The following is a 14,226-nucleotide window of genomic DNA, read 5'->3' as shown; positions in this document are numbered from 1 at the left end:
CAATACATCTCGTGTAAGTCGCATATTTATTATGTCTTTACTGAATTGAGGCCACTGATAGCACGTAAATAAATGTACTAGATCAAAAGGCGTATCGTTGAGCGCCGATCATTTGGCATATTATCGTTAAAGAGCATTGACGCCGGTGTCAAAAAGGTAATTTTACGCTAATGGACTCGCGACTCAAATCACCCAGACTCGGTTCAAGCTGTCAGGCTCACTTTGGGTGAGTGCGGCTGAGTGATATGTCGGTGAGTTCGATTTCGAGTGAGTCCGGTTGGGGAAAAATTTGGTGGGTTAGTCCTGAGAGCAAAATCTATTTCTTGGGTGAGTCTGAGTTAGCGCCTTTTTTTTTTTGTGGTTGTTGTTGTTTAGGGGGTGGATCTATAGTTGTTTTAAATAATGCAGAATAACTTCTACTGTTCAGTATTTAGCCCTGCATCAGCATGTAAAAAAAGAGCGTTTCAGTTCTTCTCATTAAGCACTGAATCATCTTTCGGAGTTCATCGTAAACTGGTAAGTATTCATTCTTGAAATTATGAATAATAGGTCGGTGTGACGTAAGTATCCACGCCACGGTTTCCGATTTTTTTCCTGTGGCGTTTCGTACCTGTCTACATGATGTCCAGAAAAACCACGCACCCTATTCAATCTTTCCTGTCTGCAGACGAGGTTGAAGCCCGTCCAACAATGTGAACGCGTGGCCGCCCATTGGTGGAGCCAGTGTGTATGCGCGCATGCGCGAGAGATAATGACGATGATCCTTACAAGTAAACATAAATAATTGCGTTTTGTGGTGGCACGAGCACCGATGAACACTCCAGAACTTCCAGTCAAGCACTTTCTGTTTGCCAAATATTAAAAAAAATTGTCTTTTCAAACTAACATTGGTACGTACCCGATGGTTCTGCTTTAAATTAAGTTATACAGAAGACGTATCATATGACAGCGTAGTGTTAAGATGACGCCAACTTGACTGCTAGGAAAACCCTAATAATTCAAAATATTTGAATGTCATTTGAAAGACCAGGTCGTTTTGTTGCGAGCAGTTGGGTTCGCTGCAGCACCTGGCGAAACAGATCTAAATCAAGCGCCTCTTTCTAGATGGCCTCTAAGATCTGGCAGTTAAACGAAAGACAAAGCTAACCCACCTGGGAATACATCAACGCACAAAGACACCAAAGTGCTAGGGCCGTTAAAAGACGCGTAAATCAAGAATAAAGGCCGCGTAAAATTTTGTATGGCAATTAAAGAAAAACTGTAAAATGTGTATCACAATGCAGAGGTGCTGCTGGAACATAAAATCGGCCCTATCGAATAAAAATGCAGCATTTGTTCGAAAGTGCCACAGTAAGACTCGTTCGTTGAACCTCATGTGAGGGCTGGTTAGCTTTCCGGTGCAATCGCGGTTACGAATGACAAGGTGCACTGTACTAAGCGCATCATTGTGGTCGCACTCATCTATACAGCTGCATAGCACATAAAAAAAGCATGTGTCAGAGGGCCGTAAACCTTGGCTGAAGACGCGGTTTACACACGGGACCATTTTCTTTTTTTGCTTCCCTTGGCTTTTTTCTCTCGGTCTCGATTGTTGATGGTCACGTACATTGCTACGCCTACTCGCAGGAAAACGGCAGCTCCAACAACAACAACTTGGATGGCTCGAAGCCCCGCATTCGCATCCATCGGCAAGCCATGAACCAAGAAGAGCTGGTCAAAAACTACGGCAATGACAGTGCGGACGCGTCCCTCTCGCAGAAGGTGGGTAAATTCAGGGCACTTGAGCGCTATATCGAGCGCCTTAGAGCATGGTCAATACGTTCTACTTTATCAGAGATACCCTTGACTAATTTACTAATTTTCATCGTAACTGTGCCCCTGTCGTTGAGCAGTATAACTCTTGTTTGTTTGTGTCGCTGAGAGCTTCACCTTGAACATAAAACCGTTAGATTTTGTGCATACGGACAAACTTACTGCACTGTAATGTCAATTCTATAAGGTTCTAAATGTGAGTACACAGCAGTGTACTCACATTTGGGTGCACATAAAGGAACCCCAGGTGGATGAAATTTCCGTTGCCCTGCACTACGGCGTCTCTCATAATCATATGGTGGTTTTGGGACGTTAAACCCCACATGTCAATCAATCAATCAAGCCACTGCAGTGTACGATGCTGCGGTTAAAAAGAAACATAGCTCAGAGTACTATGACTAAGCCGGGTACCGGAGCTTAGCAGGGCGACGCCTTGCCTGATAATCTACCACAGTGGATCTGCAAGTAAACATTGCTTGAAACTATTCGCATAATTAGAAACATTATCAGTCTTGAGGTACTATGACGCTCATGTTTGATCTAAGAATCTAAAATAGAACTTCCCGTACTCTGTAAGGACTTGGACACGGGCATTTCGTCGCAATTGAAGGAATGTGATGAGGACATTCATGGGGCTACGTGCTATCGTGGTCTCCAAACGATGTACTACACTCTCCGGCACTCGTGCATTGTGTATCCCTTTACACCTGCTGGACTCCACACAGGTCAAGCGCAAGTTTCTCAGCTCGTGCGCCTGCACACCGCTAAGCGTGCTCTACTCTCTGCTGCCCGTGCTACAGTGGTTGCCACGCTACCGCGTGCGCGACTTCCTCGTCAAGGACATCATGGCTGGTTTCACGGTCAGCATCATGCACATACCCCAGGGTAGGGACCCCGTGCAAGCATTGCTTTCTCTTTTTGTATAACTAGTGTAACTATAACAAGTCTTACGCCGGGGTGTAAAAACGCAGTCACGTGATGCTTTCTTCATCTCTAAATGCTTATCATTTGATGACCTGCAATCTCCGTGTGCTGTTTAGAAAAGATGAGTGTGGTGGCGAAGTTAATTGCTTCTGTAATGTGACTTACTCGGATTAGTCTGATTGCTGTATTTGTTGTACTACATGATCGTGCGGCATTTGCTACGAGGTATGTTGAATCTTTCTGATGTATAATCACTCGATTTATAAATAATAATAATAATAATAATAATAATAATAATAATAATAATAATAATAATAATAATAATAATAATAATAATAATAATAATATATTACTACTACTACTACTACTACTACTACTACTACTACTACTACTACTACTACTACTACTACTACTACTACTACTGAAGTCTTCGTGATTGGATATTGCCGCTAGATATGCTCTCTCTATAGGCTACTTATTGCAACAGCTCAAGGTTCTATAGTTTAACTGACAGTTTACCCGACTCGGTAGACAATGAGGGATGTAACAGCGCCAATCTTGAAAAATGGGCTCGCTCGAGTGATGGGGGTGCTTTGTTCTGTCGGGGAAGCAATCGAACGACGTCCTATCGACAGGGCTCGCGTACGGCGTGCTGGCCGCTGCCGGTGCCATCAACGGCCTCTACGTGTCCGCCTTCCCGGCCATCATCTACTTCTTCATGGGCACCTCGAAGCACGTCTCTGTCGGTGAGTGTACAGATTCAACAACAGCGCGAGGTCGCGCATTACTTGAGGCATACCAGAGATATCTAGGGCAGACATTTAGCTATACTTATTGCAATGACACTTGTTTTAAGGTGGCAAAACAAATGCATGGGCAAGTGTATTTATCTCTCAAATTGCATTTTTTTTCTTTGACTGTTTTATGCCTGTATATATATATGTTGGGAATGCGTTGATGGGGCGATCTTTTTATACTTGATTTAGTGTTTTCTTGTTTATTTTTCTGGTGCACATTTAAACAGTGCACTTGGGCCTATGATTGATTCATTCATAAAATAATCAATCAATCATATTATCAGATAATAAAAAATATTAATTAATAATTATTTCTTTGATCTAGAACTGCCACACGTAGTTTAGTAGCATATGTCTCTCATTTATAAGCTACTTAGCCAGAGTGAGATATACTTGTATTCTGCTTTATATAAAAGTACAGATTATACTATTTGAAAATGAGATGACACCAGTTGCATACGTGATCAGGCATTCTAGCCACGCATGAAGGGGTCTTGCTTCCGTGCCCGACTGGTTGTGCCGACTGGTGATTTCGTGCCGACTGGTTGTGCCCCCGCGATCTCCGATAACAGCGAAGCTCTGCCCGACTGGCTTGCCCTACGCCATCTCTTGACGCCGACAAGAGCTCTCACCGAATGGTGTCCCGTCCTCGGACTTCTGCGACCGTGTCCATCTTTTCTATCTTCTCCTTACTTCCATATGTGGCTGTCCCTACGCCTCTCTCTCTCCTCCTGCTCCTCTCTCTGTCTCCATACCTTTTATTCCTCCCTATACTTTCAATTTCTTATTAACCCATCCCTCGTGAGCTACTGTTGAGGTGTCCTCCCACTGAGAGACAGTTACGGGGCTCACATTCATCTTCTTTTCATTTAAGAACCCCCCCCCCCCCTCATGAAGAGCACAGGTCTATTGTGAGGAGACATGCACACCATCATATGTATATTGCATTTTTTTATGAAGTGCTTCAAGAAAAAAGAAAAACGCCATAGAGCTAATAATACACTTCGGTTCTCTCTATTTTGTCATTTTAAGTTTCAATACCTAACTTAAAGCCCACGTGTAAGGCCCAGCCTCACGATGCTCTTCGTGTATTCATGTGACCGCGTCTCTTTCTGCATCGCACAGGCACGTTCGCTGTCGTGAGCCTTCTATCGGCATCGACAGTCGTTGAAATGAACGCCATCATACCCGGGGAGAGCGCCGAGGCGGCGGCCTCGAACTCGACGCTAGACGGCGTTGCTCTCGGACAACGTGGTCTCGACGCCATGGGCGACGATGCTCCACCGACGAGCATGGAAGTCCTTGGCGCTCTGGCCGTCGTGGTTGGCGTGGTGCAGGTTCGTACAGTTCGTTAGCGCTTTGGCTGGAGGATTCCAAATGGGGGTCAAAAGATGTAATGACATCTGCCCGTGAATCCCACTACATTTATTCGCACACTTATTTTTAATTATAATAATCAATGTGGTTTAGCATCCCAAAATACCTATATTGTTCCGGAAAGACATGGCTGTGTTAACTGATTCGGCAAGCAGCGCTGCCGAAGGGATAAGCTCGTGCCGGTCTATCTTCTGTCGTCCTTCGCTTCGTCTGCTTGGTGGCGATACCACTGCCACTTAGCAGTATGATTAAGAGAGATGCCGTAAAGGAAGGCTCCGGCAGTTTTTACCACCTCGGGCTTTTAACTCGCCTCTATATCGAAGTACACGGGCCTGGGGCATTTTCGTCTCCATCGAAAATGCGGCCGCCCTGGCGGGAATTTGATCCCATGACCTACGGGTCAGCGATCGAACACCGTTAGCTTTAAACCACCACGGCGGGTCATACGTGTTTTCAATGTTTAAGACCTAATTTTCGTAATTTGTTGTTGTAACGAACAGGTTGTTATTGAACTTTGAGCACACTCTGTAAAAATATTAGGACGAATAGTATCGTAAACTGTCAGTGATACCCTCTCCCCTGTTGGTTAGCGTTGACTGCGAAAGTGATTGAAAGCAAGGTGATTCTAACGCACTCCCCTTGCATTTACCTCTATATGGGAATGATTGTTCTTTAGCTGTCCTTGCCTAAATTATCTATTTGGGAATAAAATGATGGGCTACATGTTACAATGCAAATAAGTCGCGCATTCTTGGAAAGATTAACGCCGATAGTCGGGTGTATACCCGTCTCACGCAATACTATGCATTGAACAAAGGCGTCATTCAACGCTTGACATAGACGCAGTTCTTTGCAGCAGACAACAGTTCTAAAGTGTTTAATAAGTTATCCACAGTCTCCATGTTTTATCATGGCGCTTAAACAGAATCGCACATCATTTTCGTGCTGGGCAGACCTTGAAGAGCCTACTAGCATACAGACAAAAAGGCAAAGGAAAAATAGATGGACCGCTGCTTGTTCTGTGATTTATTGTCTGCATATCGGTAGTTTTTGAAGATCGGTTCCATGAGTTTGATCGATTCATCATTTTCTTACGCCATTCTCGAGCGTGATTTCGTTCTCCGTTGACTTTGCTTTAACTATGCAGCTGCTGATGGGTATGCTCCACCTCGGCATTCTGTCCATCTTCATGTCCGAGCCTATGGTGTCCGGTTTCACCACGGGCGCGGCCGTCCAGGTTGTGGTGTCCCAGACAAAGGGGCTCTTCGACATCCGCGTGCGACGCTACAGCGGAATATTCCAAAGCGTCTACGTGAGTTCACTTGTCTGTATACAGACAGAGCTGCTGGTACAGACCTTTTGAGGCTAGTAGTCGCTGTAATGTAACTCATTTTCAGTGCAACATGTTCAGGGCATCGTATTGGAGGACGAAATTGCATAACTTGGCAGTCCTGAATGTTAGCGTGCCTGGAAAGACGGGCATATTTGCGACCGCTAAAATTCGTAGATTTAGAATAATTTGCTGTGCTCCAAACTACAGAATGATGACTAGCACGTTGATTATAGGTAATGTCGAGTATATTCTGGATTAAAGGCCACTTGTACTCGGACTGCTATAGTTAGAGCATCGAACGCGTTATTCGATGTACTCGGACTGCTATGGGCTAAAGATTTCTCAACACTATAGCTGCTCGCCAAGCATTCGTTGCCTCTTTCTTAAGGAATATTAAACAGTATTCATAAACATATTGATGACATCTACGCAAGGACCACACCTAGTCTTTCACCTTACGACCATTTTAAGATCATTAATAGAAAGTAATATTATCCGTAAAGCGTTTGAAAGTACTAACGCTAGGCCTTGTAAATTCCTTGCACAGCTGTTTAGAGAGTATACAAACCAATATTTCTGTGTAGTTTTCAGTGCCATGTACAAATTTTCTTTCTGGATATTTCAAGTTCTCTAAAGGCATAATTTAAGAAAACGCGAAAGTAAACTAACTTATACGGTGGCACGGATTACACAAACGGAAAATCACTGAACTGACATCTCTGACCTTCTAGCTAATCGGCTTATCGTTTGCTTCGAGTTGTGTGATTACGACGTGAAACCGTCGCCTATATGAGTATGCCCGTCACGTAAAAGCGATAAATAAACTGGGTTTATATCATCTCTCGATGACCGCGCGTGCAGGTGATCCGTGACGTGATCCAGAACCTTCACCAGACCAACCTGGTCACCCTTGCCATATCGATGACGGCCATGCTTGTTTGCGCGGTGGTGCACGAGTGCGTCAACGCTCGCTTCAAGTCCAAGCTCAAGATGCCCGTACCTATCGACCTTATTGTGGTGAGCACTTCACCTCATGGCGGGATGGCTAACGTGGTCTAACCTTGAATGACTCGTGCAGTCTATAAATAGGGTTGATTGTACTGGTCTTTAAGATGTGCTGACGGTAATCTTGTCTTTGCTGAGTAACATTCGGTCTGCCAAGTTGCCGCTACGGAATATTTATTTTTGGCATAGTTAACTGAGAAGGAAGAAAAAGATGACATACGCCCTCAAGTCATCTCAGGGAAACGGCACCTTGAGACTTGTTCTACAACATGCCTCAAGAATTCGTGGACAACTGAAGTTTGCTGCGCACTTGTGGATGCAAAATTACTACCAGGTGCATACGGATGGTCTGCTTAGTTTAAATTGGCGTCCAAAGTATGTAGCGTAAATTGAAGCATTTGTGAGGGATCTCAAGAATTTTGATATGTTTATGTTTATTTCCTTTTTACTTCAATACATGTTACTAATTGTTTTGTGTATTGTGAATTAGTCATTCTTTATGTATGCCACGTTGAATTTAGTTTTGTTTATATTTTTAGTACTATCGTCTGACTTACCGGTTGATGCAGTTTGTCTTGAATGGGCAGCTAGCCTTTTGTATATTGGCTGAAATGGGAAGTATGTTAAAATAATAACGCTAACTGGTTAACTGATTATTGACTTTTCTATATCCATGATCTAAATGGTCTCCGCAACTGTCCCGTCTTTTCAGATAATTCTTGCAACTACAATCAGCTATGTCTTCGAGTTCGATACTGCGTATGGAGTACGAGTTATAGGATTTGTGCCTACAGGGTGAGTATTCTCTGTCTCTTTTTTGTTTTTTTTTCTTTCCTTCCTAAATCTACTCGGACTAACAAAATTCCTGTTATTGTGGCTGTAATCAGTTATGTCATTTTTAGACATTGCAAATAATACAATGCGCAAAGCGTAGATCAAAACTGTGGCATCATTCTTAAGAAAACAGGCTCTGGAAAAAACATAAGCCGCCTTTCCTGCGAATGACTCGAGAACGCCACACGACGTAAAAACAGCGCTCACACTAGATTCCACGTCTGCCACGACTTATTTCGCACTGTCACTTATCGTACGCTGTAGAATGTGATGTCTCTAATAATGGCTGTGGCGGACGCCTAAATTGGCTTCAGTACATGTCTCCAAAAGCATGGTACAAAAAACGCCACGAATCCTCAAACCTAAGTCGTTTTGGTTTTTCATGTTGTGATGACCACTGCACACAAACCTGCGCAGCCTCAGTCTCGTCACTTGTTAGTCCGGTGTGACACGGCCACTCGCTGCAGCACACTTCCCACAAGGGACAGCTGTACCACAGCTTAACCGGAGGCTTATGTCACCGCTGGTGGCTATAAAACTCAAGCTTCCATGCTCGGTTCCATCCAAATGCTTCTCTAACTGCTCGAGCGCAGCGTCGGCTTACTTGCGCCGCCGCTGCTCTAACGTTAATAAACAGCCGTTGTGTTTTATGTTAGGATGCGTTCTTCTATCGAGACGGTATCCCATGATGTGTACACACCACAAGATTCTCACAGCTTGTGTCGATGTCGTGATATTCGAGCGAAAGCAGGGACACGTTCTCCGGTAATATAGCTTGCTATCAGTACATCAAGACTGGACGTTTAGAAAGCCTGTGACAGAGATGTGCAAGCAGAGAGGCACTAGATTATGAATACTATTAGTCTCTCAGGACTGTATAACAAAAATCGTATGCTGCTACTCTTTGGCATGCACCCTAATTCGTCCGTGTGGCGTATTACTGTCAGCTAAATTTTGTGATAGTGTAAGGACTCTGATAAGGAGGATCTGTGGTGCAATAAAATCAATAAATAACTGGCGTATGTCCTGCTATCGTGCATAGTATTCGATTACTATAGTATTTCTGTGGTTTTCTCTATTCACGGCTGGCACTAAGCCGTTCTTTTCAATTTAATACTTTCCTTTTGCAGGTTTCCCACGCCTTCGGTGCCCCGTGTCGATCTCATGGCGAAGCTCATTCTGAACGGATTTGTGATTGCCATCGTCTCTTTCACCATCGCCCTCTCGATGGCCAAGCTTTTTGCCAAGAGGCACCACTACCAGATTGACCCCAACCAGGTCGGACACGTCATCTTAGGCGCATATCGCTTGCCACTTTTCCCAAACTCACCGCGCTTGTTTAGTGTGTATCATGCTCGACTGCCTATTCGGATGCCACAGGATTGAATCCCTGCTGCACGGCCTCCTTTTCTGGGGGGAGATAAAAATGTTTGAGTTCCGTGCACTTAGATTTAGGTGCACGCTATTAAAGCGTCCCAATCGGTCAAAATTTTCCGAAGCCCTCTTCTACATCGTCCGTCATAATCATATTGTGGTTTCGGGATGTTAGACCCCAACAACTATTATCATTCCTCTCTCTCCTCTCTTCCTTCTGTAAGTGCATAAACCTCACTGAATGGTGGCTGCATATCTGCATGAAATTTTACCGCGTCAACTCATTCAACAGTTTTTTCTCTCGCTGTTGAAGCGTGTAAAGACCAGTCATGCTTGCCAGCCGGCTATAGGCTGCAATATGTTTTATCCAGGTGCGTACACAGAAGTGTGGCAGCTTGGGCTAGTTGGTATGGCATGACGATAGTTATAGCGCGAGAACAAAACGACGACACAGAGACAAGAAGGACACGAAAGACACGAGCGCTAACTTCCAACTGAGTTTTTTGCGCAGAACTCGAAAATATAGAGAGGAGACAGTAACCATGTGATAAAAACCATATGGCACAAAGAGCAGAACATGAGTAAGAGAAAAACAAAAACAAAAAAACAAAAGCACTGAACAACCGCAAAGGAATATCTATAAGAAAACGAAACAGAAAGGTAAAGGTAATATAACTAACTGCCCGCACCGAAACCTTCGAAGAACCTGAGTTCCTTCTCGAACAGAGCCACGGAGGGCTTGCTAATACAAGGCACCTATTCGCGTGCCATCTGCGCGGCCTCGACAATGACTCAGGTGCGTTCATCTCTGTGCTTGTACAACGTCGCTGTGCGTTTGAAGAGGGAAACACAATTGCACGCAGTGCAGTCTTTCCCGTTTCTAACATTGTTAGCGTGTTCTCTCAGCCGATCGTTCAGACACCTTCCGGTCGTTCCGACATAACAAGCACCGCATGAAAAGGGGGTCCTATAGACAACTTCATGGTAGCAGGCTGCATACCTGTTTCTATGTTGAATTCTGCATTCCGTTCATGACTGCATTTTCAGGGGGTTTGTATATTTGGTGAGGCTGATTAATTTGAATGGTGCCGAGAACAGGACACGAACTCCAACACGTTTTCCGATTTTCTTAAGCCTGTGTGATATTTGGTGTTTCTATGGAATCATGGCTATCCTTTCACGTTCCGTATCCGTGTTGCTCGGATTCTGTCGCTTCCTCTGCTCTGCCTTATTAGTCCGCAGGATCGTCTCAGCAACGGACGCGATAAATGCCTCAGGGAAACCTGAAGCCTTAAGCCGGGAAACTTGAGCTTTGAAGCTCGCAGAGATATTGTGGGCGCACGACCTATTTAAGGCATTCTCAAGGCAGGTTCGTGCTATGCCTCGCTTAACTAACTTGCTGTGAGCGGAAGAAAAGGGAAGTAGAGGTTTTTGCGCACGTGGTTCATAACACCAACAGATGTGCTGTGAGCTAAAAACCAGTTTTAAATCCAAAAAGCATAACTTGTCATTCTCGGGCATTTCATGTGTCAACACAAGAGGCTTTAAACAATCTTCGAACACACCTATAGTTTGAGTCGCAAACGAGTGGAACATAGAACAATTACAATTTAAAAGAACCAAGAAATCATTCATGTATCTGAATATTTTGACGACATGCGAGCCTTCTAACTTTTCCTACAGTTTTTTGTCCATTTTTGCCAATAGAAGATCACTGAGTAGAGGTGCTATGCAAGAGCCAATTGAAACACTTTTTTTCTGCAGATAAATGGAATCGTTCCATTGAACGAAAGTAGATGTAAGGTACAGCAAAACCACGTCAAGAAAATCTCGCGAACTGATGCCAGTTTTTAATTGGAAGTTCGATTCCCCGAAAATTTCTATGTTATCCCTTATACATTCTAATACCTCATCGTGAGGCAGAGAGTAGTATAGGTCCTTTATGTCAATTGAAAAACCGAAAAGATTAGATTGATTTGACTGTTTGAAAAATTATATCAGAGTCTGCGAGTTTTTGATCACAAATGGGTCATCAATCTTTAGACACTTTAGATGGGTCTGAATAAAGAAGCCGAGTTGCTTTTGCCACGTACCACTTTCTGTCACAATGACACGGAAGGGCATGTCAACCTTATGTGTTTTGGCAGAAAAAAACATGCTGAGACCATTTTAGTCACTTTTGCTAATGTGCTGCGCTGTTCTAACTCTAGTTTATGACAGATTTCCTTGGCCTGCGTTTTTACTCTATCTAGACGAATGTCGGTACAACATTTGAAAACAGATTTGATAGCTGTGACCGCCTTTTCCAGACAGCTATCCAATCTGTTTTCAAATGTTGTACCGACATTCGTCTAGATAGAGTAAAAACGCAGGCTAAGGAAATGTGTCGTAAACTAGAGTCAAAACAGTTAGCGCAGCACATTAGCAAAAGTGACAAAAATGGTCTTGGCATGTTTTTTTCTGCCAAAACACATAAGGTTGACATGCCCTTCCGTGTCATTGCGACAGAAAGTGGTACGTAGCAAAAGCAACTCGGCTTGTTTATTCAGACCCATCGAAAGTGTCTAAAGATTGATGACCCATTTTTGTTCAAAAACTCGCAGGCTCCGATAAAATTTTTCAAACAGTCAAATCAATCTAATTTTTTCGGTTTTTCAATTGACATAAAGGACCTATACTACTCTCTGCCTCACGATGAGCTATTAGAATGTATAAGGGTTAACATAAAAATTTTTGGGGAATTGAACTTGCAATTAAAAACTGGCATCAGTTCGCGAGATTTTCTTGACCTGGTATTGCTGTACCTTACGTCTACTTTCGTTCAATGAAACCATTGCATTTATCTGCAGAAAAAGGCTGTTTCAATTGGCTCATGCATAGCACCTCTACTCAGTGATCTTCTATTGGCAAAAATGGACAAAAAACTGTAGGAAAAGTTAGAAGGCTCGCATGTCGTGAAAATATTCATATACATGGATGACTTCTTGGTTCTTTTGAATTGTAATTGTTCTAAGTTCCACTCGTTTGCGACTCAAACTACAGGTGTGTTCGAAGATTATTTAAAGCCTCTTGTGTTGACACATGAAATGCCCGAGAATGACAAGTTACCCTTTTTGAATTTAAAACTGGTTTTTAGCTCACAGCACATCTGTTGGTGTTATGAACCACGTGCACAGAAACCTCTACTTCCCTTTTCTTCCGCTCACAGCAAGTTAGTTGAGCGAGGCATAGCACAAACCTGCCTTAAGAATGCCTTAAATAGGTCGTGCGCCCACAATATCTCTGTGAGCTTCAAAGCTCAAGTTTCCCGGCTTAAGGCTTCGGCTTTCCCCGAGGCGTTCATCGCTTCCATTGCTGAGACTATCCTGCGGACTAATAAGGCAGAGCAGAGGCAGCGACAGAATCCGAGCAACACGGATACAGAACGTGAAAGGATAGCCGTGATTCCATACAAACACCAGATATCACATAGGCTCAAGAAAATCGGAAAACGTGTTAGAGTTCGTGTCCTGTTCTCGGCACCATTCAAATTAATCAGCCTCACCAAATATACAAACACCCTGAAAACGCAGTCATCAACAGAATGCAGAGTTCAACATAGAAACAGGTATGCGGCCTGCTCCCGGGAAGTTGTCTATAGGACCCCCCCTTTCATGCGGTGCTTGTTACGTCGGAACGACTGGAAGGTGTCTGAACGATCGGCTGAGAGAACACGCTAACAATGTTAAAAACGGGAAAGATGATTTTCTTGCTCAGCACTGCACTGAGTGCAATTGTGTTCCTCTCTTCAAATGCACAGCGACGCTGTACAAGCACAGAGATGAACGCACCCGAGTCATTGTCGAGGCTGCGCAGATGGCACGCGAACAGGTGCCTTGTATTAGCACTCCCTCCGTGCTCTGTCCGAGAAGCAACTCAGGTTCCTCGAAGGTTTCGGTGCGGGCAGGTAGTTATATTATCTTTACCTTTCTGTTTCGTTTTGTTATAGATTTTTCCTTGCCGTTTTTCAGTGAATTTGTTTTTGTATTTTTTGTTTTTGTTTTTCTTTTACTCATGTTCTGCTCTTTGTGCCATATGGTTTTTATCACATGGTTACTGTCTCCTCTCTATATTTTCGAGCTTTGCGCAATAAACTCAGTTGGAAGTTAGCGCTCGTGTCTTTCGTGTCCTTCTTGTCTCTGTGTCGTCGTTTTGTTCTCGCGCTATAACTATCGTCAGGCGTACACAGAATTACGTTTCCAAGAAGAGGGCGGAGGGGAGAGGGGAATAGTGTCAACCATAGTTTATGTATGTTAGTTCCTGTATTTGTTTGTGTGCATTTATATACGAAAGCAAAAATTTTTTTAGATTCAAGAAAGTTTGTACCCCCGTCCCACTCACGTGCTGGCTAAGCCTTTGGTTTATTGTATAAGACGTGGGAACAGCCAATGCAGGACTGGATGATAATAGGATCTATCAACTTGGAAAATTCTGTGCGTACAGAAGCCCGTGTCTGACATATGTAGTATTTTTTTTGTTTTCGCCATTTTCCTCGCATCGAATGATACAATAATGGGTCAAAGGGACCGTTTCTTATTGGATGCCAAGGGAAGCATGCATGTGCGATTTGCAGTTCCTAGTAGTTAAAGGGTGGTTATTATGGTACAAAGGTGGATTAAAGTGGACAAGAAACAAAAAAGAAAAACTGCCACCGGCGGTCATACAACACGCAATCTTCATTACGCGTATGCTCTACCAACTCCTGCATTACCTGAGAGCAAGTGTCTGGAG

General features: G+C 43.6%; 1 protein-coding gene across 9 annotated transcripts in view; it reads left to right on the top strand.

Moving 5' to 3' along the window:
• The window catches only part of LOC119174263 (prestin), a 269,359-nt gene that overhangs the window by 232,537 nt on the left and 22,596 nt on the right, over nucleotides 1–14,226 (top strand). For all 9 annotated transcript variants that reach the window (XM_075883088.1, XM_075883092.1, XM_075883090.1 and 6 more), the window contains 8 exons: nucleotides 1,627–1,761; nucleotides 2,538–2,697; nucleotides 3,372–3,482; nucleotides 4,659–4,870; nucleotides 6,058–6,222; nucleotides 7,105–7,260; nucleotides 7,961–8,043; nucleotides 9,213–9,360. In XM_075883088.1, coding sequence (XP_075739203.1) covers nucleotides 1,627–1,761; nucleotides 2,538–2,697; nucleotides 3,372–3,482; nucleotides 4,659–4,870; nucleotides 6,058–6,222; nucleotides 7,105–7,260; nucleotides 7,961–8,043; nucleotides 9,213–9,360 — 1,170 coding nt within the window. The remainder of the gene's footprint in view (nucleotides 1–1,626; nucleotides 1,762–2,537; nucleotides 2,698–3,371; nucleotides 3,483–4,658; nucleotides 4,871–6,057; nucleotides 6,223–7,104; nucleotides 7,261–7,960; nucleotides 8,044–9,212; nucleotides 9,361–14,226) is intronic.

Source organism: Rhipicephalus microplus, unplaced genomic scaffold (genome assembly GCF_043290135.1).
Source record: "Rhipicephalus microplus isolate Deutch F79 unplaced genomic scaffold, USDA_Rmic scaffold_15, whole genome shotgun sequence".
Lineage (NCBI taxonomy): Eukaryota > Metazoa > Arthropoda > Arachnida > Ixodida > Ixodidae > Rhipicephalus > Rhipicephalus microplus.
Note: the sequence above shows the minus strand (reverse complement) of the source record. Positions and strands in the feature narration are given on the sequence as shown.